At 38.9% G+C, this 27,526-nt stretch overlaps 1 protein-coding gene and 1 long non-coding RNA gene across 7 annotated transcripts in view; both read left to right on the top strand.

The window, feature by feature from the left end:
- The first annotated feature begins 1,125 nt into the window (after positions 1 to 1,125).
- LOC310632554 lies at positions 1,126 to 6,648 on the top strand. The gene is made up of 3 exons (XR_014490870.1): positions 1,126 to 1,209; positions 2,389 to 2,688; positions 3,223 to 6,648. It is a non-coding gene; the product is annotated as an uncharacterized lncRNA (long non-coding RNA).
- Positions 6,649 to 12,092: 5,444 nt separating this feature from the next.
- FBXW11 (F-box and WD repeat domain containing 11) overlaps positions 12,093 to 27,526 on the top strand; it is a 79,235-nt gene continuing 63,801 nt past the window's right edge. For 2 of the 6 annotated variants that reach the window (XM_083349302.1, XM_083349300.1), the window contains exons 1-2: positions 12,827 to 13,056; positions 25,517 to 25,596. Coding sequence is in view for 2 of the 6 variants with exons in the window: in XM_083349297.1 (XP_083205423.1) it covers positions 12,631 to 13,056 (426 nt within the window). In the remaining 4 variants the exon portion in view is untranslated. Of the gene's footprint in view, positions 13,057 to 25,432; positions 25,597 to 26,656; positions 26,726 to 27,526 lie in introns of all 6 variants that reach the window. The other 4 variants (XM_083349297.1, XM_083349296.1, XM_083349298.1 and 1 more) reach the window with 3 other exon arrangements.

The following is a 27,526-nucleotide window of genomic DNA, read 5'->3' as shown; positions in this document are numbered from 1 at the left end:
GATACATCTATGCCAAGCATGGCAAAAGTTAGCGAGAACCTATATAAACTTATCAGAAAAATATCAAGTCTTCCAATTCCCTGCCCCCAAATCCCTCCAGAGTACGGTAGGTGCATTGTGGGCTCAATTTCATGAGCAGGTGGGCAGTTGTGACTAGGAGGGCTTTTACACAACTTAAAAGCTGTTCACTAATTGGCCAGGCCTTTTGGAGGTTGTACTCTCATGCCCTGATCACCTGAGCTGATTACTGCAGTGTGCTCTCTATAAGAGGCTGCTCTAAATATCACGAATTTATAACTGGTACAATATGCAGGCAGTTACACATGCCGGTTTGCTTCTGGGTTCAAGGTGCTGGTTGTTGTTGTTAGCTGCGAAGTCGTGTCCGACCCATCGCGATCCCATGGACAACGTTCCTCCAGGCCTTCCTGTCCTCTACCATCTTCTGGAGTCCATTTAAGGTGCTGGTAATGACCTATAAATGTGTAGGGTTGTCTTGTTATGGTGGGCAATCATTCTAGTATGTCTTAAAAGGCAAGTGTCAGAATTAGGTACCCTCTCTTATACATATTTGGAGTATCTTAATCAGGTGAGGGGAAATGGTGAGAGTTATTCTTTCTTGCTACTCAGTTATCTCTGACCCTATGAGCCAGTTAGTTGTCACAGACACAGGTGACGTCCTGAAGTCTTTTTATTTAAGCCTGGAAAGATGTCTATACACATCTGGTTTATACAAAAGTGGAAAGTTTGGGAAATGGACTATCCCCTATCGTTAAAATTAACTGTATGCAGCCACTAAAGAACCCACCAAACCACTATAAAAATACATGTATATTGGGTAATAAGGTGAAGGTAAAGGTAAAGGTTCCCCCGCACATGCGTGCTAGTCGTTTCCGACTCTAGGGGCCGGTGCTCATCTCCGTTTCAAAGCCGAAGAGCCAGCGCTTGTCCGAGGACGTCTCCGTGGTCATGTGGCCGGCATGACTAGACGCCAAAGGCGCACGGAACCCTGTTACCTTCCCACTGTAATGGTCCCTATTTTTCTACTTGCATTTTTACGTGCTTTCGAACTGCTAGATTGGCAGAAGCTGGGACGAGTAACAGGCGCTCACTGTTATGCGGCACTCGGGGTTCGACCCGCCAAACTGGCAACCTTCTGATCGACAAGCTCAGCATCCTAACCCACTGAGCCACCGTGTCCCTTTATATTGGGTAATAGAATTCATCTATTTAGAATCTAAAATGGGGAGAAAGGATTTTTTTTTAAAGGAGCAAGTAGTTACGGTCAGTGAGGCTTCTGAGCAAAATATTAAAAATCCACACTTCGAATGCTGTATTTTCATCATCTCTTTAGAAGGTCTGGGAGGAGGGAGGGTAGTTAAAAAAACCCATCCTTATTTATTTTATTTGTAACCAACATCTCTCAGGAGCTCCCTATCTGGTGTGTTATGGTAAGAACGAATAAATCCATGGTCATGACTGAACAGGAATACAAACATGACCCTTCCACTCAATTAATACAGTCATTAGCTAAGGGTAAGTTTTTAAAAATGCTGAGGATGCTTCCAATTCGTTCTGCCAACAGTTTTTCTCTGATATTCTGAGAAGAGCGAGTGGAATCTGTCTCCAGGTGACTCAAGTGATTTTTTTAAAAAAAACATAATTAGCAGTCTGGGAGCAAGAATCTCAGCTATGGATATTAATGGCTGTTTGAAAAAGTTTCCAAATAATATAATGATGCTTAAAACCAAATGAGACCTCTCATTACTTTCTTCCTGTCCATTTGCATGTCAGAATTTCCTGGGAAGTGTAATTATTCCAGGAACCCATTGTTTATTTATTACATTTTTAAGCAGTGTTTTTCTGCTTCCAGAGGCACATGCATATGCTAAATGTAGGTCAGCCCTATCATTAGACATGACTCACACTCTTAAAAACTGTTTTGTGGTCAACTTGTCCAGTCTGGTCTAGTTTACTCATAGAGCACACTAAAGTATTCAGCCTCCAACATGAGAGAGTGGGATAACCTATATCAGTGATGGCAAACCTTTTAGAGACGGAGTGCCCAAACTGCAACCCAAAACCCAATTATTTATCACAAAGTGCCAGGGCCACATCAGCATTGAGGTGCCCTTGGGGGGGGCAGGGAGGCGCCTCTGAATGCCGCCTCTGCCATACAAAAGCCAGGGGGGCACAAAAATGGCCCACCGTGCTGCAAGGCGCAAAAATGGCTGCCACAGGGTGCAGATACCAGGCGCTGTACCACGCAAGAATGGGGCAGGACTAGTATTACGCAGGCACTACCCCCACCCCATTTGCAGCGTGTGCGTGCTTGCGGCCCCGTGCATGCATGCATGCATATAAAATGCTTCCCCCTCCCTTTTCTTCCAGTCCACCAATCGACAATGGTTGGTGACCTCTGCTCTACCACTTCTACTTGAGCTTGCTAGTGGTCCGCTTCACCTCCTTTGTGCTAAGAGGGGCTCCTGCGGTGGTGGCGGCCTGATGGACCTGTTTCTGGCAGCGGTGGCACATGTGCCAACAGAGAGGGCTCTGAGTGCCGCCTCTGGCACGCGTGCCATAGGTTCGCCACCACTGACCTATATGAATGACAATAATTATAAAACCAACTCTTTTTCATGAACAAAGTAGCACGGCAAGGAGTGACATATCTTTGTCAACAAAAACAAGGTAGGGCATGGTGTTTTTGAAAAATATCCTGTATTAAGGTACAAATAATTGTTAATGGAGAGCTAACCAAACCCTGCGAAATACAAAAAAGGAACATGACAGGAATGCTCACAGTCGCCTCTCTTGTTTATTCTGGTTACTGAAATACTGAAGAGAAATACAAGATGAAAACATTTTGGAAGACTAAAAAAAAAAATTACAAGAACTTTTGCAGATGACTTGGTGTTGGATGTGGAAGATCCTTTAAAGGGAATTGAAATATGAATGGGTGAATTAAAAGACTTTGTGCATTAACTGGCTTCAAGATTAATAAACAGAAGATGAAAAATAGATAAATGATAACTAAAATGGGTTTTAAGATTGAGGTGGTGGTAAAAGATTGGGACTCCCAATGACAAATATGAATTGTATGTTATTTTACAATAACTATGTTAAGCATGGAATGAAGTCAGAAAAGACCTGTCAAGATGAGTGAAACTACAACTGTCATTATTGGGGAGAATGTCTTGCCTGGAATGATCTCTTTTATTTCAGACAATACCTGCTTTGACAACTGAAGCACCATTTAAACAGTGGCAGAAAGATATATCTGAATTTGTGTGTCAGGAGTAACAAACCGTAAGTTACAGTAAAATATAATGGGTTACAAAACCAAAGGAAAGGGTAGGCATGGGTTTACCGGATTTGAAATTGTATTCTGCAACTTGCTGTTTGGTTTAGGTGAAAGAGTGGGTGCTGATAGGGAATTGAAGGCTTCGGGAGTTAAAATGACTTGAGATTTGGCTCACATATTTGTGGTACACTAAAGCTAATGCAGATTTTTAAGAGAATATGGAACATATTGGGGATATGGAAAAAATCCAGATTGTGCCTGAAACTATCGTTTGCTATCAGCATGAGAAGCACTTATAGACAAGAAATAATAAACACAAATGGCCATCTTATCCAGAGAATATGTAATTTTGTCAAGGGGAATGTCAAACAAAATCAGATAAAAATTTTGGTTGTAACATGTAGATGGCACAAAGGGACAATATGTGGCTGAAAGTATTGGAATTTACGTGATAATTTTTTAATAAAATTATATACTGTTGCTATATCAGAGAAATTCTCAAGAATGTATAAAGGCACTTCAAATTTATGCGAAGAAGGGACATTTTATTCTCACGTTTGGTAGAAGTGAAAAAAAAGGGCAATTCTGGACTCAAACTCATACAACACAACCGATGCAGGGACCTTAAAGATTAATATACGATTGAGACCAAACGTCTTCCTTTTGGGAATAATGGGCCAACAGTTGGGGGGGGGGAGTCATGGATCTTTATTTTTGTACAAAATAATTATTGTAGTCAGATTATTATATGAACAAAGATAGAAAGATCCAGCACTACCCACAATGGAGGAACGGTTGGCGAAGCTGATGGAACTTGCCGAGATGCTTAGATTAACTTCTTTGATTGCAGAAAAAACAATATCTGCATTTATGGTTGACTGGAACCCCTTATGGACTTTTTGCATAAAACAGAAAAAAATGATTTTGATTTGGGGGGGGGGGGGTTATCCCAGATTAAGAAATTGTAATTAACAGGAAAAAGGGTGATGGGAGCTTAGTCTCTAACTGTTCTGTACCAGCCTGCTACCGGCCCTGCAGAAAAGGCAGGGACAACCCCTTTACAAACGGCAAGAGGCTGAAACTAAGCCTTCCAAATTTATTAACATAAAACAGAGCAAAACAAGACACGAACCATGAAACAGGAGCTATTCAAGCAGTTGCCTTCAGCAAACCAGCCCTCCCACGCATTCCCCTTTTATACAGTTCAGGGCGTGGCTTCTCTCTGCCTCCTTCCGAGGTGCCCCATTGCCTTCCTGTTTACTCGTGATTGACTGCCTCCTGCGGCGGGCGTCCTTGAACAGGGCCAGCTGTGGGTCATCTTCAGGCTCACACAGCTGGGTCTCCGTCGTGACCAGGTGGGAGGGGCCTGGCTGAGGGCTCTCATCAGCAAGCTCTCCAACCCCCTCAGCAAGCTCTTCAACACCCCCCTCCTCCTCTGAGTCGTCCGACCCAACTGCCGAACCCACAGGCTGACCCTGAATCACAACACTAACCTTGTCCAAGATAACAGCCATTTAGAGCTTAGATCTGATCTGAATTCCTGAGTGTCTGGTTGAGTTTTAGCTTTAGGGTTTCAGTAGTTGTTGTACAGGGTGCCTTTGGTGAGATTCCAGCAGGAATATTCCTCAACTTCTTTTATTACTTGGATGTTCTTTTAGTGTATATTGTTGACCATTATCAGCCACCTATTGCAGTGAATGGTAAACTTACAAATGAAGATCTCATTATATTTGAGTCACTGGTAAACCTGTTCAATACTTTGCAAGCACTTTGGCTACAAATGCCAGGGGTAAATTAGGTAGAAAATTAAGAACCAGAAGAACTTGTCAAATGCCACTTGCTTCAGAACCCTTCCTTTCACGGGGGTATGGCTGGAGACTTTCAAGAGTCTCTAGCACTTTTATTGGGTATGGTCACGTTTCATCCTGCTGTAGTGATATTAAAGCAAAGGCTTCCGGGAGTTTATATATCAAGTTTAAATATTGTTCTCATTTAAAAGGTGGCCAAATAGAGGATAATTAGGGAAGAATATTAAATTGTACAATTTCTGGCAAAGTATCATTTCTGGCAAAGTTTTTAGTAAGCTGATTGATGGGACAACAACTGTTCGTAAAGGCTGAGGTAGCCACTGTTATAACCAACGCTGGGATCTCATAAATAGGATTATAGTTAGAGCAGATTATCATCTCTCTATGAGAAAATACTCATAAACATTGAATTTTAGATAAAAATCTAATTATTATTTAGTATAACTGCAACTGCTTTAAGCAACATGTTCTCAGTATATCGATTATAATTAGTTAACTACGTTACTGTTACTTTCCTATTAAAATTCAAGCAATTATTTTATAACTCCTCACAGATCGTTTGCTTTTGTGTATTGATTCATCTGTTAAATGACTTTCTTCACTGCAGATTCTACTTAGGCACTACATTCTTTCATGCCATGCTTCCAAAAATAACATACCATACAGTAATCCAATTCAATTTGTTCCCAATTTCTGGATAGCCATTTCCTATATACAAAGGAGTGCATGTACATTTAGCAATAATTCCAGAATGGGATGATATCAGTACTGCTAACAGGGCAAACAAGATGTTTGAGGCCTCAGAGTCGCCAAGCCTCTTTTGTGGCCATGGAGCCATTTCTGACCCAGTTACTCAAATGCTGCGACACTGCCTCCTATTTTTTTGAAGTGGAACACAAACATAAAATACAGCATCAGTCATTAAATATATTCTTAACAATTTTTTAAAAAGATAAAATCTCCAAACATCCACCTAAACAAAAGAAATCTTGTCACCATCTACTTTGTGTCTTCAGCTTGCCTGTTGTGGTTTTATATATATAACGCAAGATGTCCACCCCAATTACAAGTCCTCAGGTTAGGCTTTATCTGGATAATTTTAGCACAGTTTGTTCCAAGTCTATCTTACAGAACATTTATGATGGTACTACCACAATTCAAAAATGTTAAGGCCAAGAGTGCTTTTACTGACATCAGAACATATATTGTCATTGTGTCACATCTCTGATCTGGTACTTTTTCTGTCATATAGCATCATGGGGAATAGTTAGGATTTGTTTCAAAAACAAAATCAAGAAATGAGTTTCAAGAGAGATTTGGTGGCTAAATTTTAAAAAATCTAGTATAATGAATGTTACCTTGAAACCTTAGAAAATATTACCTAAAATAAGAGACTAAATTTGATAAATACAAGTTAGGCAAAGTGAAAATAAATCAATTCCATGTTGGCAGGAGAGAACAGTGACAAAGAATTCAAGGGAGACCCTGGTGGGAGCAGCAGCAGCTGCTATATACTTTCATCTCCATTCCCTCCCTCCATCTCATTTACCAACTATTGAAAATACTGCAATGACCAGTTACAAACAGGATTGATTTTAAGATGAAAATGTTGATTTGACAATCTTAACATTTCCCCTCTTTTTAATCAAGATAGTCAGCAAGCGCCAAAAGGAATTATTTTAATTGATTTCAGCCTCATTGGGCTTAAGGCACCATCTCTCGAGACTACTTATAGAGGCAGATGTCTACATTTTGAACTGGAGACAAAATGAGTTAAAGCTATTCCACCTGCCTCAAGGGAGTTAAAAATCATTCTGAACTTACCTTGCTTCATACTGGTCTTGGGCTTTATTTGGAGACACAGCAGTTTTATTAGATACAGCATTATCCTCACTCAGGATTTGCATGAAAACAATATAGTAGACCAGTGGTGTTAAACTGGGCTGTTTGCATCCTATGGAGGCTGTGCCCACCCCAGCTCCGGCAATGCAAAAAAAGTCACGATACATCATGTGACACAGCGAGTTTGAAACCCGTGTAGTAACAAACAAAGACTCTCTTAAGCTGAGCTCAACCTCCGGTGTCTATGTGAGAAAGTCCATGTAATTTTCTTGGCAATTATGTGGAAGTATTTGCTCTTAAGAGATGTGAAAAACATCCTGGGGAACCACAGAAAGTGCTTTTTTTTCTGCCGTAGTGTGCTAATCTGTTTCAAGAGTGGCCCAGCAATTTTCATAAAGCAAATCCACTTTATGTTCAATTTACTTCTGAAAAATGGTTACATCACCTCCTAAATTTAGTCATTGTCCTTTGGAAGAAAAATAGAATATTTCATTATGGTCTAGCCTCTTTCAGAGTTGCAGGTGGTCTCCCATCATGTTTTGTACACACATGCAAATGAAAAGGAAAAAAGCTATAATGCTACAAACCTTTTGCTTCATTCATTGGTTTAACAGATAATTTATTGTCACTGCCAGCATGAAAAGGTGTCTTATGAAAGAACTGATGGATTTCATTACGGCATGGGAAGGAATATTGTTTAAGCAAGCAAGAAAACATAAATATTTATACTATAAATATAAATAATATATTCATATTATATAAATAAATAAAAGTGGCAGCCTATACGACTGCTTATAACACACCTGGGCAAGAAAAGCTGTAAGTGTAGCTCGTTTCAACCTATAGTAAAAAAATAAAAAATTACTCACAAAGTGACCATTCCATTTCCTAACACCTAGATATAATCAGTGCTTGTCAAACTTTTCTTCACCACAAACCCCCTTTAAATATGTTTTTTGGCCGCAGACTATGACCATGGACACCCCCCCCAAGACATAACTCAAGATTTAAATGATTTCTTCAAGCTTTCACAGACCCCGTGATGATATTGCAACCCACCAGGGGTCTGTGGACCACAGGTTGAGAACCATGGGATAGACTAAAAAATATATATATCGTATTATTGCTTGTAGCCCATGGTTTACTTTTGGAATTCAGATTACTTGTGGAAGTTACCACTAAAAAAACAAGGTGACTGCCTATTTTGAGTGAATTTAAACTGTGATTATAAGTAGTTATGTAAGTTATCCAGAGATCATTAAGAAAATTTGCATAAATAATACTAATTGTTCTACAGAAAACAGCAATATGATGAATGTAAAGTCTTTTAAAAGAATGTCAACATTTCCTAAATATGCTTAAAATAGTAGTTTGGAATATTATCCCACATTTTAACATTTATATTAAAAATACCATTTTTCAGTGTAATATATTTCCTCCAAACTAAAAATATGAACCAAGGGGAGCATAAAATTTAGATGCTAATTTCCCAAGGGATGAATATTAATACATTGGAAAATATGGAAAATCAGATCTATATTTCTCATGCATTACACTGGAGTAAAAGCCAAAGTTCCATATTGCAAAACTCCTAGGAATCTTACTATAATAAAGAGACTAGACAAAGAACTTTTAACAAAGCAGAAAGATTTTTAAGAAAACAGGAATGCTGGCCCAAAACTAAGAGACAGAAAGTAAATGCTTTAAATGTAACCTATTTAAATTGTATTTTGTCCAAGCACTGATGATATTCATTAATGACAATAAGCCCTACTTGCTTAGATCAAAGAATGGGGAAAAAAAGAAATATGTTAAACAAGACCTAGGTTTTCTCAGACACTGAGAATATTTTAGCTTAATAAAAACAATTTAAAAATTAAAAAGCCAAGGCTGTACATCCTTTATAAAGAAATAAAAGACTGAGATGAACAATTGGAGACATATCTTTAAAGTAATTCCAGATAGGAGGAATCCCCAAATAATCCAAACTAATCTCTTAAACCATTGAGACCATTTCTTTTCAGCATCCCCATGACCTTCCCCACTCCTGGGTAGATTCCACCATCTGGTGCCATTTAGCCATGGTTACTTTCAGGTATAGGCTGTACATGACAATCAATTCTCTACAGATGCTTAATTTTACACAGAAGTACTTCTAGAATTCCCTCAGGGAATGGGATGTTTTGGTATGTTTTTAAAACATGAACATTAATTTCACATTTTAAATTGGCAAATGGTAGACAGATCACCAATTCACACTAAGTCATTAGACATCCTCAGGAGTTTAATTCAGCAAAGAATGACTGTGGATGCTAACAACATTTATTAATAGTAATTGTTTTTATTTAATGTTGAGTTTCAAAATAGGTTGCCCTATTTTGCCTTTTAAAGACCATTCCCTAGCATTTTAAATTTCCAAAGTGATATTTCAAGCACTAGACTTTTATAAGCTCTTTAATATTTTTCCTTTTAGATGCTTTTTTCTCAAACTATATTTTTCTGAAATTGAAGGTAGAACTCATTTGTTTATTCAGGGATACAATTCTACCTTCAAAGAAAATGAAATTTGCCCTTCCAATTGTCACCAGTCCACAGAAACAAACAATAAGCACCAGCCATTTTAAAATATAAAGTTTGGAAAAAGATCAAGTGGAGCAAGTTGAGAATTAATGGGTACAGTACTCATAAAACAGAAAAACAAGACCCCCCCCCCAAAATGATTAAATCCAAATACAGCCATACTGGATCATAAAATGCTGTTATCAATGGTTGATGTACAAATGCTCAACAATGCTGCTATCCTGCAAAGATACTTTTTAAAAGTTGATGAGTTGATATCCCAGCTCACTCAGGAGTCATTATAGGTTGCCTTCAATTAGACCTGTCCCTCACATTTTCTGTAAACATTTCTAAAGATGCTGTGTGAAAACCTGTATTCTTCTAATAGGTGACTCATTATACTGATTGTACTTATACAGTCATCGTATGAATTTTTATAAAGCTTGTCTTAGACTAGGCACACAAGAAATGCAAAATTTCCAGAAGCATTTCTTTGTAGACACTCTGAATTACACTTTGAGAAGCCCTTTTAAGTGTGGTTTTCCAGCAATTCCATCTATCAAATAATTCTTTGTTATATGGAAACAATCACACCATTTTCTGTAGCCAGTTGGAACCAAGCCAACTTTGTTGTTTACAATGTTTTTAAACATGCTTGTGGTGGGATCAGCTGGTTTGATTCAACATATTCCGAGAAATCACTGGGTCAAAGGCACATTTAGCTGGAATTTGAGGACATTTAAAATAGCTTTCCAAAACTTCTCCAAAAGTCGTTCTAAGGGGCAACTCTCAGATTGCAAGTCAAAAGTGAAAGAGCAAAAAGAAAAAGAGAGAAACGAAGAACTCAGAAGCAGTTATAATTAATACCGGATATGATTTGATTGCCTAATAAGAACGTTAAGCGTTTTTTTTTTGTTCCTTTGCATATTATCAAACGCCCCGGGGAAGAAAACTTGTTTTCTGAAATACGTTACGGTATACACACAGTAAGGGACGCGGTGGCTCAGTGGGTTAGGACGCTGAGCTTGTCGATCAGAAGGTCGGCAGTTTGGCGGGTCAAATCCCGAGTGCCGCATAACAGAGTGAGCGCCTGTTACTCGTCCCAGCTTCTGCCAACCTAGCAGTTCGAAAGCACGTAAAAATGCAAGTAGAAAAATAGGGACCACTACGGTGGGAAGGCAACACTGTTCCGTGCGCCTTTGGCGTCTAGTCATGCCGGCCACATGACCACGGAGATGTCCTCGGACAAGCGCTGGCTCTTCGGCTTTGAAACGGAGATGAGCACCGGCCCCTAGAGTCGGAAACGACTAGCACGCATGTCCTGGGGAACCTTTACCTTTACCTTTATACACACAGTATTAAATTTAAAGCACACAGTAATAAACGTAGGCACCGTTATTTACTTTTCTTTAAATCAGGGGTCTTCAAACTTGGCCCTTTTATGACTTGTGGACTTCAGCTCCCAGAATTCTGGGAGCTGAAGTCCACAAGTCATAAAAGGGCCAAGTTTGAAGACCCCTGCTTTAAATGGTGGATTCTTTCAGGTTTTTTTTTAAATAGCAACGATACATTTCACATTTAGGTATAGCGTTCTATAAATAAATAAAAAACCCATCAGCAATCCTGATCGGAACTTCACGCAGCACCTCCATCTCGAAAGACCTGAGAGAGAGAGCGGGCCATCTTAGAGCGCGGCGGTGAACAAGAGCTCTGCAGCTGGAACTGCCCTCTCGCCATCCGATGCCCGACCTCTCCAAAGCAAGCCGGCCAGTCCCCGGAAAAAAAAAAAGCCTTCCATCCTTCCGAGGTAGGTCAAATGAGGACCCAGATTGTTGGGGCCAATTAAGCTGACTTTGTAATAATGCCGCTTGGGGGGTGTGTGAAAGCCCTAATAAGCAGGCATATACATAGAATGACGGCTACTGCTAAGCTTGTAAGCCGCCCCGAGTCTTCGGAGAAGGGCGGGATATAAATGGAATTAAAATAAATAAATAAAATAAATATACATAGAATGAAGGCTACTGCTAAGCTTGTAAGCCGCCCTGAGTCTTCGGAGAAGGGCGGGATATAAATGGAATTAAAATAAATAAATAAAATAAATATACATAGAATGAAGGCTACTGCTAAGCTTGTAAGCCGCCCTGAGTCTTCGGAGAAGGGCGGGATATAAATGGAATTAAAATAAATAAATAAAATAAATATACATAGAATGAAGGCTACTGCTAAGCTTGTAAGCCGCCCTGAGTCTTCGGAGAAGGGCGGGATATAAATGGAATTAAAATAAATAAATAAAATAAATATACATAGAATGAAGGCTACTGCTAAGCTGGTAAGCCGCCCTGAGTCTTCGGAGAAGGGCGGGATATGAATGGAATTAAAATAAATAAATAAAATAAATATACATAGAATGAAGGCTACTGCTAAGCTGGTAAGCCGCCCCGAGTCTTCGGAGAAGGGCGGGATATGAATGGAATTAAAATAAATAAATAAAATAAATATACATAGAATGAAGGCTACTGCTAAGCTGGTAAGCCGCCCCGAGTCTTCGGAGAAGGGCGGGATATAAATGGAATTAAAAATAAAAATAAATAAAAATAAAAACGTGCCGGAGAGGTGCGAAGCCCCCGACCGCTTTGACGCGGAGGAGACTCGCTCACAGCAGGTATTTCCACCCAACCCACATCCCGAATCCCGAATTGGCCGGGAGTTTCTTCTTCCCGTTCCCTCCCCGAACGCTAAACAGCGGACCGAAACCCGTTTAGGCCCGTTTTTGGTGTTGTTTTTTTTTTGAGGCAAGACGGACCCAGCCTGTGACTCAACACGTCGGTAGCGGCCCGCGTGCTACTCCCGCAGCCTAGTCATCTCTGGCGGCCAATTCCGGGAAGGCCCCCCCAGGGAGGAAAGGGGTGGACCGGCGCAGCCCTCGAAGGAAGCGCGCAGAGGCTTTATTCTTCCAGCAAGTTCCGAAAACCACCCCACCCCCCGCCTCTCCCGAGGGAGGGGGGGAGGAGAGCCAGACAGACCTATGCATGCTGGGAAACGGAGTTTTCTTAGGCCGCTCCATCCCGAACAGGTTTTTTTTTTTCTGGCCCTTCTTTCACCCTGCAGCGGCCGCCCAGCATGCCGGCCTTTGTAGTCTTTCTTTTTTTTTTTTTCGCGCCGGGTGGCCGCAGGGCATGTCGGGTGCGGTGGTTCCTCTGTGGCGGCGGTTGTCGCATCCCCGCAGCCGACGAGGGCCGCGGCGTTGGCCTCTGCTGTTGGAACCGCGTCGGCTCTCTACCTCACTTCCTCTTCCGGGCGCGCGGCCGAGGAAAAGGAGGAGGCGGCGGCGGCGCTGGTGGCGGCGGCGGCGGGTCAGTCGGTCGATCTGACGGAGCCGGCGACGGCTGTCCTCCCTTTTCCGCCTCCTCTCCGGGCCGAGGGGGGGAGGTCAACGACTACGGGGGTTTTCTCTCCCCCCTTGCCGAGGAGGAGCCGTTTTCGCCACAGCCGCCGCGCGCCATGGAGCCGGAGTCGGTGATCGAGGATAAGACCATCGAGTTGATGGTGAGTGTGCGGGACTCGCGGGAAGCCGGTGCGAAGCCGCTGCAGATCCTCTCCCTTTCCCTTCGCTGAGGGGGTTGGGGGGGGGGACGGAGACGCCACAACGGCGGCGTGGGGGGGGGAGGGGAAAGGGGGGGGGAGAGAGGAAGGAAGGAAGGAAGGAAGGGGAGGCGCCGGCGCGGTGGGAGCTGGTCTTCGTAGGCCTCGATTTCGACAGAGCGGGGGGGGGGGGCTTTCCATCTCCCTCTTCCCTTGCTGGAGGGGGCGGGTCTCGCGCTGAGGCGCATTTCTTGCTCCTCCTCCTCCCCCTCCCCCCCCCGTTTGAAAGACCAGAGTCTCTTTACCTCAGAAGAGTATAAAGGAGCCGCGTTGGAGCCGGCTCCCCCCTCCTCTCTCTCTCTCTCTCTCTCCCTCTCTCTCTCCTCTCTTTCTCTCTCTCTCTCTCTCTCCCTCCCTCCCTCCCTCCCTCTCTCCCTCCCTCTCTCCCTCTCTCTCTCTCTCTCTCTCTCTCTTTTCCGGTCGTTTCCTCTTCTTTGGGCGCCAGAGACTGAGAGGAAGGTCCGGCCTCGCTGGCTTCCTTCTCCCATTCATCTCCGGCTGGCCTGTTTGCATTCTAAGCGACCGAGACAAAGCGGCGCAGGTGTCTGACCCGTGTAGGGGGCGGGGCGGGCGGGGGCTGGGCGTCGCTCTCCCCTCTACCTCCTCCTCCTCCTCCATCATCTTCCCGCTCTGCGAACTGAAGGTGACATTCCCCGTTAGGGCAGGGGTCGGCAACCTCGTCTCTTTTACGACTCGTGGACTTCAACTCCCAGAATTCCTGAGCCAGCTATGCTGGCTCAGGAATTCTGGGAGTTGAAGTCCACGAGTCGTAAAAGAGCCGAGTTTGCCGACCCCTGCCGTAGGGGATGCCTTGAGGTAACCGCGTGATAAGGCACCCACTTCCTCAAAAAAAAAAAGAAAAGAAAAAAGGAGTTTGTGGAGGAGGGGGTGAAATACTTACCTGCAAATGCTTGAGAGCCAATCGGGGTCATCCAACGTTTATTGCATTTGGAGCTATCAGATGCTTTCTCTCTCTCTCTCCCCCCCCCACCTTTTTTTTTCTTTCTTTCTTCCTTCTGCCAGTTAAAAGCAGAGATTTGGGGGCATTTGGTAACGCTGAGTGGCCTAATGTGCCATGCGGTCTTCCAATTAAGAGTAAATAAATAAATAAATAAATAAATAAATAAATAAATAAAATGTTCTGCTTCTGGATGGAATTTACTCCTTGCATTGTGTTAAATTTCCAGCCACTTCTTTCACCAGATCTGTCTCTGGGACTTTAGAAGCTTTATATGTATCTGGAACCGCTTGCCTTTCTATTTAAATTGAGTTTATAATTCAGAGCGTGGATTGAGAGCTGAACTTTTCTAACAGCAGATTTAGTAGTGGTTTTTGTTTTTTGTTTTTTTTTTTTTAAAAAAATCATTTTAACTATTTGGGAATGCCTTAGAATTAACCCACAAATTGTCTGCAATTTGGACCGCTTCATAATGAGTATTGCATCTGTCACGAATTTATCTTTGGATGTATCATGCTCTGAAAAAGGAATGCCTCTTCTATGAATGAGACTATCCAGTCTTCCAGAGTTTAAAATATTCCTGATTAATTTTATTTGCATATCCAAACATTAGTGATAGTCCCTACTTATTTTTATTAAAGTATTGAATAGATAAAATGCTGCAATACTTTCCCTTCAGACAGATTTTAAATGGTACATTTAGAGCAGAACAATTTAAATGTAAAAACAAATTACTTTACCACACAGCATTTTTTCTGACATTTTCTTTGCAATCATCCTGTCTTTAAAAAAAAACCTATATTCCTCCAAACCATGAATGGAAGCCAAAAATGCAAAGGTTCATAAGTGGCAGTATTGTATGATGGCATTTTCCGTTTCAGTAGAGCATGATAACTCGGCAAAGATTGAATATTGCACATTTGATATTTTCCCAGTTTTAATATGGCTGGATGCTATTTATAATTATAAGATAGAATTATATTATACTTTGTAAGTTTATTTTCTTTTCAGTGGAAGTTTTCAAATATCAGTAGGTCAAACACAATTTTGTGGGTTAAAGGTCACATAAAGATAATTACAATATAATCAACTTGTTTTGATCTACATATAATGAGTTTGTTTAGCACAGCTGTTTGCTATCATTGGCATAATATTAGTGAAGTGCAGTATTACTGAACTCTATATTGTTGTGGAAGCCAGGCCATATAGTAGGTAAAATGGCCTAAAGGTGATATGGCTATAGCAAATGTTGAAGATGTTAAAATATTCACTATATTGGTTTTCAGGTGGAAAGTAAATGTACATTTTTAGTATAGCTTGTAAAAACACTTCCTTGTATGATTGTTTGAAGCCACTGTGTATTGCTAGATAATGACATTACTTGTGAATTATTTGAGCTGCCAAAGAAATTGCCAACATGAACTCTCCAAAAATTATCTACATTGTGCTTCAACTTATTGTCTTGGGTTATTTTTCTGTTTCTTCCTCCCTTATTGTTGATCAGTATGAGTTTCACAAATCAAATAATAACCATATTTTAGGATTTATACCACAAACTGATGGCATATTCATGCAGTACTTAAAGTCCGTGGTAAAGAATATGCTTTTAGTGTACATAAATATATTGGACTTGTTCAAACTAATTATATGGCTTGATTTAGTTTCACTGAGCATGGTGTGAGAACCTAGTATATTCATAAACCTCATCTAATCAGACTGCCTTATCAATAATGGTTATAAGCTGTCAGAGGGTGATTCAACTTGGAAATGAGGAATTTTCTGACAATGAGAACGATTAAGCAATGGAACAGTTTGGAACTGGAACATTGCTGGATGTTTTCTAGGAAAGATTGGACAACCATTTGTCTGGGATGGTGTAAGGATTCTTGCCTTGAGCAGGGGGGTTGGACTAGAATACCTCCAAGGTCCCTTTCAGCTCTATAATTCTACGACTGTGGTATATGTGAATCCAGCTAATGCCTGTTCATAATAGAAGTCCTGGGAAGGTTGCTAGAAAGCAACTTTGAAGAAAGTTCCTGGATCTTCCAAAAGCCTATGATGCTGGAGCAGTGGGCTAATGCCTCCTTAAGTCACACCAGCTGCCTGCAATTAGTGCAGGTTCGCATCCCACCAGGCTCAAGGTTGACTCAGCCTTCCATCCTTCCGAGGTAGGTAAAATGAGGACCCAGATTGTTGGGGGCAATAAGCTGACTTTGTAATAATGCCACTTTGGGGGGGGGGGCGAAAGCCCTAATAAGCAGGCATATACATAGAATGAAGGCTGTTGCTAAGCACATTGGTTTGTGCTTAAATTGTAAGCCGCCCTGCGTCTTCGGAGAAGGGTGGGATATAAATGGGATTAAAATAAATAAAATAAAAATAAAATATGATCTGGTCATTGGGAGGGACAGGTCAGGCACTGAACTATTGCACCAGTCATTGATATAAACCAGGGGTGTCAAACTCAATTTCATTGAGGGCTGCATTAGCATTGCGGTTGCCCTCAGGGGGCTGGGTGGGTATGGCCAGGGTGGGTGTGGCCTACTGGGTGGGCGTGTCTAGAGTGCTTATGGCCTACTGGGTGGGCGTGGCCAGCTCTACATCGTTCGCATCAAGGGTGCCTATGGGGGCCGGGGCTGGAGTGGGACAGATCTGAGGGTCTCTGGCAGAAGGAGGGTCTCTGGGCCAAGGCAGTGGGGGCCGTTCCCCCACTGTTTCCAGGATGGCTTCGCGGGCCACATGAAACCACTTCACGGTCCGGATCCGGCCCCCGGGCCTTGTGTTTGACATGTCTGATATAAACAGATTTCTATATTGCAGAGACTAGATTTACTCAATTTCCCCTCTCCTCCCCCTTGGGAACCAAATTATAATACATAATTCTGAAAGTTGAGAAATAGCTTTCATAAAATCCAACACTACTCCTTTCTGCTTTGTGGATTGCATTTACAAAACAGTTGGATTTTATAGCTTGGATAAAGAGCCATGCTCATATTCATATGATTCTAAAAGTGTTATGAATATTATTCCCATTTTGGGGGATTTCCCAAAAGTGGGTTATGACATGAGAGGAAAAGATTTGTAGTCCACTGAGGAGTAAAAAAAAAGATTTTGTAAATTTAGCCTTACAAAATAAAACTGAAAGTTTGAAATAAGTATATGGGTAGTATAGACCAGGATCCCCAACCTTCTTGGTTCCGCGGATCTGCAGTGGCGGCGGTTTCGGCGGCAGGGGGGAATGATTTCACATGCAACCTAAATCCCGCACATGTGCAACTGAAGCTTTGCACACTCACCCGCTGCTTTGGTGGCCCAGTTCCCAACAGGCTGCGGCCTGGAAAGACCTCTCGTGAATTCTTCCATCTTCATTTTGGTGAGATTTATTTCAATATTTTGGGGAAATTTTTTAAGAGCCCAGATTTTGCAGTGAAAACAAGCAAACAGATAATGCTTTGATACCCGGTTTGTATTTCTTTTAGATGCCAAGTCAAAATAATTTAGATAGATCATGCTACTAGATTTTACAGCCTTGTCTTTATCTCAAGTCCTTAGTAGATTTGTTGTTTAGCTCAGGACCTTAGTTTATAGTGGTTGAAGGCTCTTGTGTATATGAAAAAAAGCTTGTGAAAGAATTTATACTAATATGATATCAGTGTGAATCTATATAAATATGAAACACTATGTTTTATAATTGAATATTCTATTACGCTTTAAAGCACTAGGCTTTACTTTGTGTAAAAATGTAGTCGGATAAGAAGAATGATTCTAGCAGATGATGTTAGGTAAAATAATTTACCATTGCTGATAGTCTGTTAAAATGGAGATAACTATTGCCCTTGTTTCACTGTGTTTGCATCCTATAACTTAGGTAGCTGTGGAAAAAGCTGGTTACGTTCATCGTCCAAATCAGACATAGTTTATTGCTGTACTAGAATATATAAGAATATTCTTCAATTGAAGTATTGACTTTTTTAAAAAAAGTTATTTTTATATAGATAACATCAAATTGTGTTCGCTTTGTTGCTTTGGTTAAACATGCTTTACAAGGAGAATAAAGGATAAACTTTAAAAAGGCTTTTCTAGCATTGAAAACATGAACTGCTGCTGAAAAAAGTGGGAGAGTTGCAAGGCAAACCTTTGAATATAGCTGTCATTTTTACCCATATATTTGTTGACTGAGAATGATGGCCAGGCAGCCAAACTAAATACAGAAAATGTGAAGATACAGTGCATTCATCCATGAAGATTTAATTGCCTCTTAAAAAACAATTACAGAAATTTATCCAATGGAGAGTGGGATCACATTATATTTGTGTCGTTAGTTAGATGTCTCCTTAATAAAAAAAAATTGCCCAGATACTTTTTATCACATCCTATTCCACTATTGAATAGCCTCCTCCCCTCCCCCCCTGAATTTTACAAACCGTCTTGCATAGTTCTTGTCTAAGCAAATCTCATTAGCTTTTTGAGTTCAGTTTGAAATTGTGACGGATACCAGCAGGAATGAAGTCAATCTTATCAAATGTCTTTTAGGGCCAATGAGTCTCACCCTGTTGCCATCTGGGATTTCTCCTTATGATACATAGAAGTTTGTTCAAAAGGCTCTCGATATCATTACAGGGAATTTCTGGGATCATCCATTCATTTCTGATTGAAGTACTGGAGAGGAAAGATCCCAACTGGTTAATGTTTTCTTAGCACCTGTGACATACTGACAGTCTGTTTTCTGATTCTCTACCCTCATAGGAATGCTTGCTTACTGGCACTGAATGTCTGTTACAGTGCCAAGACAAAGATAGTGACACGGAAGTTCTGAAACACATAGAGTTGATCCACCAATTGATAAATTTGTAGAGACACTAATTAATTATTGAGTTAATTATCTTTTCATTGAGTCAGGATCGTGAATGGATTGAATTTAATGTTCTTATTTTTATAAATCATCCAAAGCCACCCTCTTCTTGGATCTATGTATGTGTATATACTTCTATAACCGAATAGTTAGCATAACATCTCAAACTATTATCAAAATATAAAACGCTTTATACCTGATTTCTTACAAAAATCTTTTGAAAGAAAAAGATCCAGATTCCAGTTCCCACTCAGACAAACTCATTGGTTGGGTGGCTTTGACCCAATCAATTTTGGCATGCATGTAGTGGAGATATAATTGGGCAGGGCATTTGTATGTAGGTCTTGAGCTCTGAGGGAATAGAGAGGTGGTAAATATATGTGTATATGTATAAAAGTTTTTGTACATACAACATTTTAGCTTTGATACTGCAATGAAGTGACTTAGAACTTCTTAAGAGACCAGTTAGTGAATCTGATTTCCTCCAAAAGTTTGATAAGTGTTTCTAAATGTTACTTTATTTTCTACTTTCTGAATACATTATTCTCAACTAGATAGATTTTTAGGTTCTGAATTTTGAATTATATCTAACTATATTATCTTTATTTTTTGTTAATCAACAAAGTATCAGTTTTCACTTTCCTATTCTTGCAGTTGTTCGTAATATGTATTTTTTTATTTTCTTCCTGTTTGTATCTCCTCTTAAAGGCTCTCTAACTGTATAGAACTACTAAGTTTTATAATTATAGTTAAGTAAATATAAAATGCACATTGAACACTTAATCAATTTTAATTTCAAGGGTTTGAAACCATGAACCCTCCATTTTGCCAGGAACGTGAATAGAATGAATCAATATTTACAGCATAACTTTTTTTTCTGTATGGTGTACAAAATCTTATTGATTTCCTAAACAACTGGTTACCTATAAAAATACAACAAGGAATAATATCTTTGGAAACAACCCCCTCCAAAATTCCGTTAAATGTTTATTTGACATTAGCCACTTCTCTTAAATTCTCTTGCGTTGCAGAAATTAAGTAAACAGTAACATGCAATGCTCTGCCACCAAACCAACCAACCATCCAAGAATTATAACTGGAATGTTTTCATCCTTGTATAAGTCCTGTGCATAAATCTGACATTTATGAGAAATTTGTTTTGTCAATTACAATAACCCCAAACCCAAAGAGAGGGTATATTTCAGACCAATGTTTTATCAATTGCCTATCTCTACACAGTATTGTAGGAATAGACCTGTCTGCTCAATAAGAAATTTAGTGAGGGGAGAGATGATATGTTTTGTCAATGGAGTGGTATTTTGTAGATTTCTTTACTTTGTGGGATGCAGGTTAGGGCTGTCCTTGAAACATGTCAAAAAGCCTATATTCTGTGTTATTCTAGAACATGTTCTAATCAAATGGGGGCAGTACAAATCATAAACATAGTTGTTTTAATTATGACCTACACATCTGAAAGAGAAGTGTAAGATGTTAATATATTTATTCATGAGACAGCAAATGAGTTCATACCATTTTGGGATCCTTTCAGGAGCTATATATAGTATATGAAATTATAATTGTATACACGCACGTTTTTCTTTACCTAATAGTTTTGAAAATAGACTGATATTTAATGTGCAATGGGGAAAAATGCAGTATGAAGGGATATACATTTTCTGCCAGATGCGTTCTATATCCTTTTCCTTTGAATTTTATAATAATTGTCAATATAGTGGGCAGGGACAAAAATCTCAGTTTAAGAAATATGCTGGAATTATATTAATGTTCTAGTATGAAGGATCATTATCTGAAGTTTCTGGAGCAAACCTTAGAGCTGTAATTCTTTTCAGTCAGGTTCCTATTCAATTTGTCAGCAGCTATTTAAAAACCTCATTTTATTCATATTCATGTATTTACTCATTTTGTATCTAAATTACAGATATTAATTATGAAACAATGCTTCTTCTTTTCTGGCACAGAAATTGGTGATATTTGTAATTTCTCATATTACATGACTCTAAAAGTGAACAGGTTTAGCTGTGTGTCCCTTAGCAAATTATAAATGTGATACTGTTTTATTACATTCATACAGCCCATGGGATTTTGGTAGTGATATGGAGCATAGGAGAAGGAAAGCCAAGCATCATCTTAGCCTACAGGTTTAAATATCTTCCACCTTGATAAATATTTCAGTGAAATCAGTGAGATTTACTTACAAGTGGACTATTTTTTCACAATTACATATTCAAATACTATCTAATATAAGATATATTCTTCTGTAATATTGCAGTATTTTCATTTGTAGATTAGATTCATATAATTAATATATCATTGGGGACAATACCGTTCAATTTGACAGCTTAGATCAGGGGTGTCAAACTCAATTTCATTGAGGGCCGCATCAGCATTGCGGTTGCCCTCAGGGGGCCGGGTGGGTATGGCCAGGCTGGGCGTGGCTTACAGGGTGGGCATGGCTAGAGTGCGTATGGCCTACTGGGTGGGTGTGGCCAGCTCTACATCGTTCGCATCAAGGGTGCCTATGGGGGCCCGGGCAGGAGTGGGGACAGATCTAAGGGTCTCTGGCAGAAGGAGGGTCTCTGGGCCAGGGCCAAGGCAGTGGGGGCCGTTCCCTCACTGTTTCCAGGATGGCTTCACGGGCCACATGAAACCACTTCGCGGGCCGCATCCGGCCCCTGGGCCTTGTGTTTGACATGTCTGGCTTAGATGGATATACTATCTAAAATAAAATGTTATTCATGTATACACATGTATATACATATGTTTATAACATCTATACAGCATTTTAAGCATGGTAAATGGGTGATAGATTTACAGCTTTTTCATTTTTCCACTGATAGGAAATACCTTTGCTATTACCAAGTCTTAAAATATTTTCAAATATTTTCATAAAAATATTTTGCAATGTTGAATATAAATGGACTGTTTTTGAAATTTTTTTACTGATTTTTTATTTCATATGAAATATTTTATATGTTCAAATATTTATAGCCTACACTAAACTGACATGGCATAAATCAGGTGTGCTTGGTCTGTCAACTTAGGGTAACAATTTCTAATTATTTTTTCCCAGAAGGATTGCATTACTGATCATATTCTTGGTCTGTAAAATATTTTGCCCCTTCAAATTTAAATGTTCACTGTTAAATATGATTTAATATATAGCCTACAAATTATAGCAAGGTTTGGTAACTTCTATAGGTCTCACCATTAAAGAAAAGCAATATTTCATCTTTTATTTCTTAACCTGTGATTCATTACATTGTATTTCTCATTAGATAATTCTGAAATTCTTCAGATATTTCTGAAACACTTTCAGATATTTAAGGTTTTTCTACAAGAATAATCATACTGTAAATTCAGATTTCAAGTACCACTTTCTAGTATAAATACGAACCTGATTATTTGGATGAAAGCTATTAAAATTTGTATTTTATTTTCCTAAGGTATTTTTTACTATTAAAGTAAAATGTTCAATGTTGTAACTGCATCTATCAGTGGAAAAGACAATCCTACACCTTTTCATGTTTCTCAGTCTGTTTTCTTTATTTATTTATAATCTGTATCACATTCATCCAGTTAGAAATACATAACAATAAAGCCATTATATCAGAATAATAAAAAGTGTTGTTAATTGTTGGGATGTTCCAGGCAATATTTGCAGGATATGCAGTGGGTGGAGTGAAGAGAGAGAAAAAAATCAATTGCATGAGTGAATATTTACACACCTAAAAAGAATTAGAGCTCTAATTTTTGTATATGGCTTTGTAAATTTGTTTAGTGTTGTTTGTGAATATGTTTGTTACAAGTTGTTTGTTTATGAGGTTTTTAAAGGAATAAGCTCTGTCAGATTCAGTGGTGTTCTGAATGTGTATATTTAACTTAATGTTAAAGCATAGTGCAGATATCCAATGCTATGCAAGTGAAATTTCCTTTCACCTCTTCCTTTCTCCTCTCCCTCCACATAGTATTTCTTAAATAAATAGAAACATTGCTGCTTCCTTTTTAGCAAAGCCTTTGCTCCATAAAATTTAGCTCTTAATTAAATGCAACTTCATTTAGTTTGAAATAAGAAAGGAAGAGATATATAGTGCTACTTCTTTCTGTAATTTTTCCAGTGATCATTTAACTCTGCACAGTTAAAATAGCACTCTCATTAGCTATTCTTGGATTGTATGCATCCGGGAAATTTATTGAATAAATAACGAATAAAACATTCTGCAAAGGGTTATTTTAATTTGACAAGAGAAATTATTAAATGAGTAGGAAATTGTTCTACTAGTATTTATTTCTATCTGAGTGTAAATAAAGACAAGTGAAGTTTTGTGTTGGGTTGTTTCTTTGTTTTCCCTCTAGCTTGCTTCTTAAAAGGTCTTCAGTTCAATTCCTTCACTTTCTTCAAAACTTTATCAAATTTAGAGGCCACCTACCTCTAATTACTCTGGTAGCTTATAATTTAAAAGTTAAAAAAAGACCATAAACTCCCCCCTGTCCCAAATTGTGGTGGATTTTTTTTCTTTTTAACTTTGGCCTTCTTTTATTCACGGAAAGCCCAGTAGGCAGGAAAGAAAGTTATTGCCTGCATGGTGAAACCTTGATTTAATGGATCATTTGGTGGGGAGTGGAGTTGTCTATTAATCCCAAATGTCCATTACATCTGAAAGTACATTATTTGCAACAATTACATTACTTGTGCTTTAGATTGTAAGCCGCCCTGAGTCTTCGGAGAAGGGCGGGATATAAATGGGATTAAAAAAAATGCAATGTAGTTTAACATTGATTTGCATGAATCATCTGGACTATACATTATTTCAGGAAGATGTCTGGTTAAAGATGGTTTTGTGGTGTTTTGTTTTTTTTTGTTGTTTTGTTTTTCTGAATTGAGGACCTGTTAAATTGATGTTTTACTGTACTGTAGCTATGAGAACCAGCAAGGTTTAGTAGTTATGGTGCTGGAGTAAGAGCAGAGAGGTTCTAGCTCCTCCCTTAGGCACGGAGGGCAGCTTGATGATGTTGGGCTAATTGCTTCTTCTCAGCCCAAATCAGTGTCAGGCTCTGCAGTAAGACTGCTGAAAAACGAACGATAGGCTTCCTTCCCTATGAGAAGAAGGCAAGTCTGGTTTAGAACAAGCAGGCCCCGTGGCTGAGCTGGACACTGGTAGCATTTATGTTGCCTTGTACACTAGTTTCACGTTGTGTGTTAATACTACTTTAAAATGACATGAAGCTATCGGCTGGTTGTGAATGGCTAAAAGTTCTCCACAGATATCTGGCAGTCTGGTTTCTTTGCTACATATAAATCATGCTGGAGAAAGATTTTCAAAATGTCCATACAGTTCTATATAGCTTAAATGATAAGTAAAATCAGTGTATGAAAAAAAAATGTTTTTGTGCGTAAATTCTTTTTCCTGTTCTGTCTCTCAGAGCCAGATGTTGAGATTATGAGAAATTTTGCTATCGCTTTCATTTCTCTTCATTGCTTTAAGTCACAATGGAAGGAAGATAAGGACTATCCCTGTGCTGACTTTAGAGCATAGCAAATTATTATGTATAAAAGGTGTGAGCAATTTATGGGCCCTCTGACATTCGGAAATCGGAATTAGGTGAATTTTGGATAGTGCTTTTTTGATGGTGTTAAGTGCAAAAAAGTGATTTGGCATTTCAGCCTTTAAAAATACCAAAAATGGTTAAAAAAGAACCACAGCTGTCCTGTTTCCAGTGACACGTCTGCATCCCTACATGGCCATTTGTGACTCTTCAGCTGATCGGGAGAATAGTTAGGAGCCCAGTCCCATCTTAACTATGGCGTACAGAATAACTCATAAGTTGGAGTAATTAACTATACCTTTAATAGTAGCTTCCACTTCTCTCTACGGTCCAATCTTGATTTGAATAAGAGTTTTCTTCTTTTAGGCTTTCTTTTACAACACAGAGGTTAAATGTCTTCTGTACTATTTGAGAATGACATGAATTAGTTCCATGAGTTCATAAAGCAGCATCTTACCTTCCTTGGCTTTTTCAATTATAGCAGATCTCTTTTGTAACTGAGGGAGTTTCTTCTCTCAGAAAATTGTTGTGATCACGTTCAAGTTAACTCTTTGAATCTTGGGCATGTTCTACACAGATTTGCTATAATAGCTCCACTTTTGTGCTGCCATCTGGTAGTTTTGAAGAGTTACGTGTATATTTTTTAAACTCAAATGTAGTACTAGATTTGTTTATTGTACTAGGCTGGAACAGATACTGGGACTATGTTAGCTGTTTTCAGTTCATGTGGATGGTGAAAAAAACAAAATTGTTTGCTCTGGATTGGTTGATTCAGGTGTGGAACAGTGCAATTTCTTGTCTTTTAATTTAGTTTCTTGTCTTAGATCCACCAATCCGTTGTTTCATCTGATCTAATGACTACTGGAATCCTGCTAGCTGTACAGGTTTCCTTGTCTTTCTAACAGCATTAGGTGTGCATATTGGGATATCGTTCAAGAAAAGAAGTAGATACACCAAGCTGAAGATGATTGGCTGCTCTTTTTTGACAGACAAGTGTGAAAAGGAAAACCCATTCGATTTCCCATTCATTCTGGATTGGTGGATCTGAAGCACAGAAACAGAGTTTCAGGTAAGAAATTCCCTGTACTAAGTAGTGTTACAAATGTCTTTTTTTTTGGTTAAACAAAAATGTTCTTCTGCATCAAGTTCTCAGAACGTTAAAACTTAAATTATGACAGGCGTTCACAGTATGCACTTTTCCACATGGGTGGTGTTTTATCAGTTAACATACCTTGACAAATAAAAAATTATTTGTGGGCTCTGAATAAAATATGTGGCTTTTTTTTTAAATGATCAAAGGAAAATTTGCCAGAAAGCTCTATTTTATGGCTTTGTTAGAATAAAGATGAGCTGAACTTATAGTAAAAGAATATATGTGCATAAGTGCTCTTTGTATATTTTTATTTTCTGATGGAAGCATTAAAATAAGTAATTTTAAATGCATGTAAATGAATTGCAAGTCAGGGTTGCATGATTCTGTAGGAACCAAAGGAAGTGAAGAAAAAAAAATATTTGTTTTACTAAATCATTTTGGTTCGTTGTTTTGTGAACATTAACAAGTCTGGTTTAATACAAGCTTATAAAAACTCCCCAAAATTCATAGCACACAGCATTTTTACATTATCCTGCTCTCTTGAAAGATTTTTCAATATAATTACATTGTTTTATTTTCACTAGTAGTTTCACATTGCACAGTCCATGGTCTGGGCAGTTGTTTAATGGCTGAATCTTTTTTTTTTTAAACTTTTATTTGAATAGTCATGAAGTTTTGGCATTTTTCCACAAAATCTCACAATATTTCATTTAGGAATATTTTACTCTTACAGAGATTGATGACCTCGTTAGATTTCAGTTATCAAAAATAGATCTTTTAAATATTTTTTTAAGGTACTGGGGAAGTTCATCTCTGGTAGGTAGAAGAGGATCAAATACATCTCTTGTGTCCACAGAGTTAGTGTTCTTATGTGATATTCATGTAGTAAGTAGACAGTATAAACAAAAGGTTGGGAGTTTTAATATATAAGAAAGGTGGCACATTTCATTATTTAAAAATGAAAGTTCTTTTGCTTAAATGGGCTCAGTTACAACGTTTAGAAGTTTTACTCATAATCTCATTTTAATGCTTACAGGAGAAACTGCTACCTGTATTGAAAGTATTTACAAGGATCATCTGGATTACTTACATACTTGGTATTGATGTTAGTACAGCAAGCATATGGCTTTTCTGTTGATCTCTAGTTGAAATTTAAGAACACTGATGAATCTAAAATGTGGGCATTTCTTTTTGAAGAAAGGAAAATTGAACAAGGCGGTGTTCATACATTATATACTTAATATTTTTCTCATACTGGTTTACTGAATAAAAATACCTCATAACTGCATATATTAAAAACAAATAAATTTGCTGCGTCATCTTTTCAGTAGAGCAGTATTTTTCTCTGGCATAATGGTTGACAGCCCAGTTTTGAAGTCATAAATATGTGTTCTGGTCAGTCTCTGCTATGAATTTTGGATATATTTCTGCTTTTATGGATGCGCCGCCTTCATGTCGTTGGACTACTAGTATTCCAGCAATTGACTTTTATGGCAAGGAAAATCCTATATGAATAATTGGTGTTGATTCTAATCCTTGAATAATAACAAAGTTACTCTTCCCTTCCACTTATTCACATACATTTTTTTAAAATTGAATTTTTAAGATTATTATTGCCTTCCTGGCTCTTATCGGAAATCATGGAGGCTGACTTTCCTGAAATGCTAATTTATCCAGTTTATATCTAGATAGCACACAACAAATTAAGCCCCAATCTACAAATCCTACCATTGCTTAGTGTTGAGAGACCTGACCATCGGAGTCAAAGATATTTATTAATGCTTGCATGTGTATGCATACATAGGGCTAGAGCTTCCCATAACTTTGTATGAGTGCAGTTTATTTTAACTGTTTTGTTCAGGCAAAGAGTTACGCTGAAAACGAGTTTAGGAGTAGAGAACTGAGG

This window comes from Vipera ursinii (assembly GCF_947247035.1).
Source record: "Vipera ursinii genome assembly, chromosome: 1".
NCBI classification, from domain to species: Eukaryota; Metazoa; Chordata; class Lepidosauria; order Squamata; family Viperidae; genus Vipera; species Vipera ursinii.
This window is presented reverse-complemented; position numbering and strand designations above follow the sequence as displayed.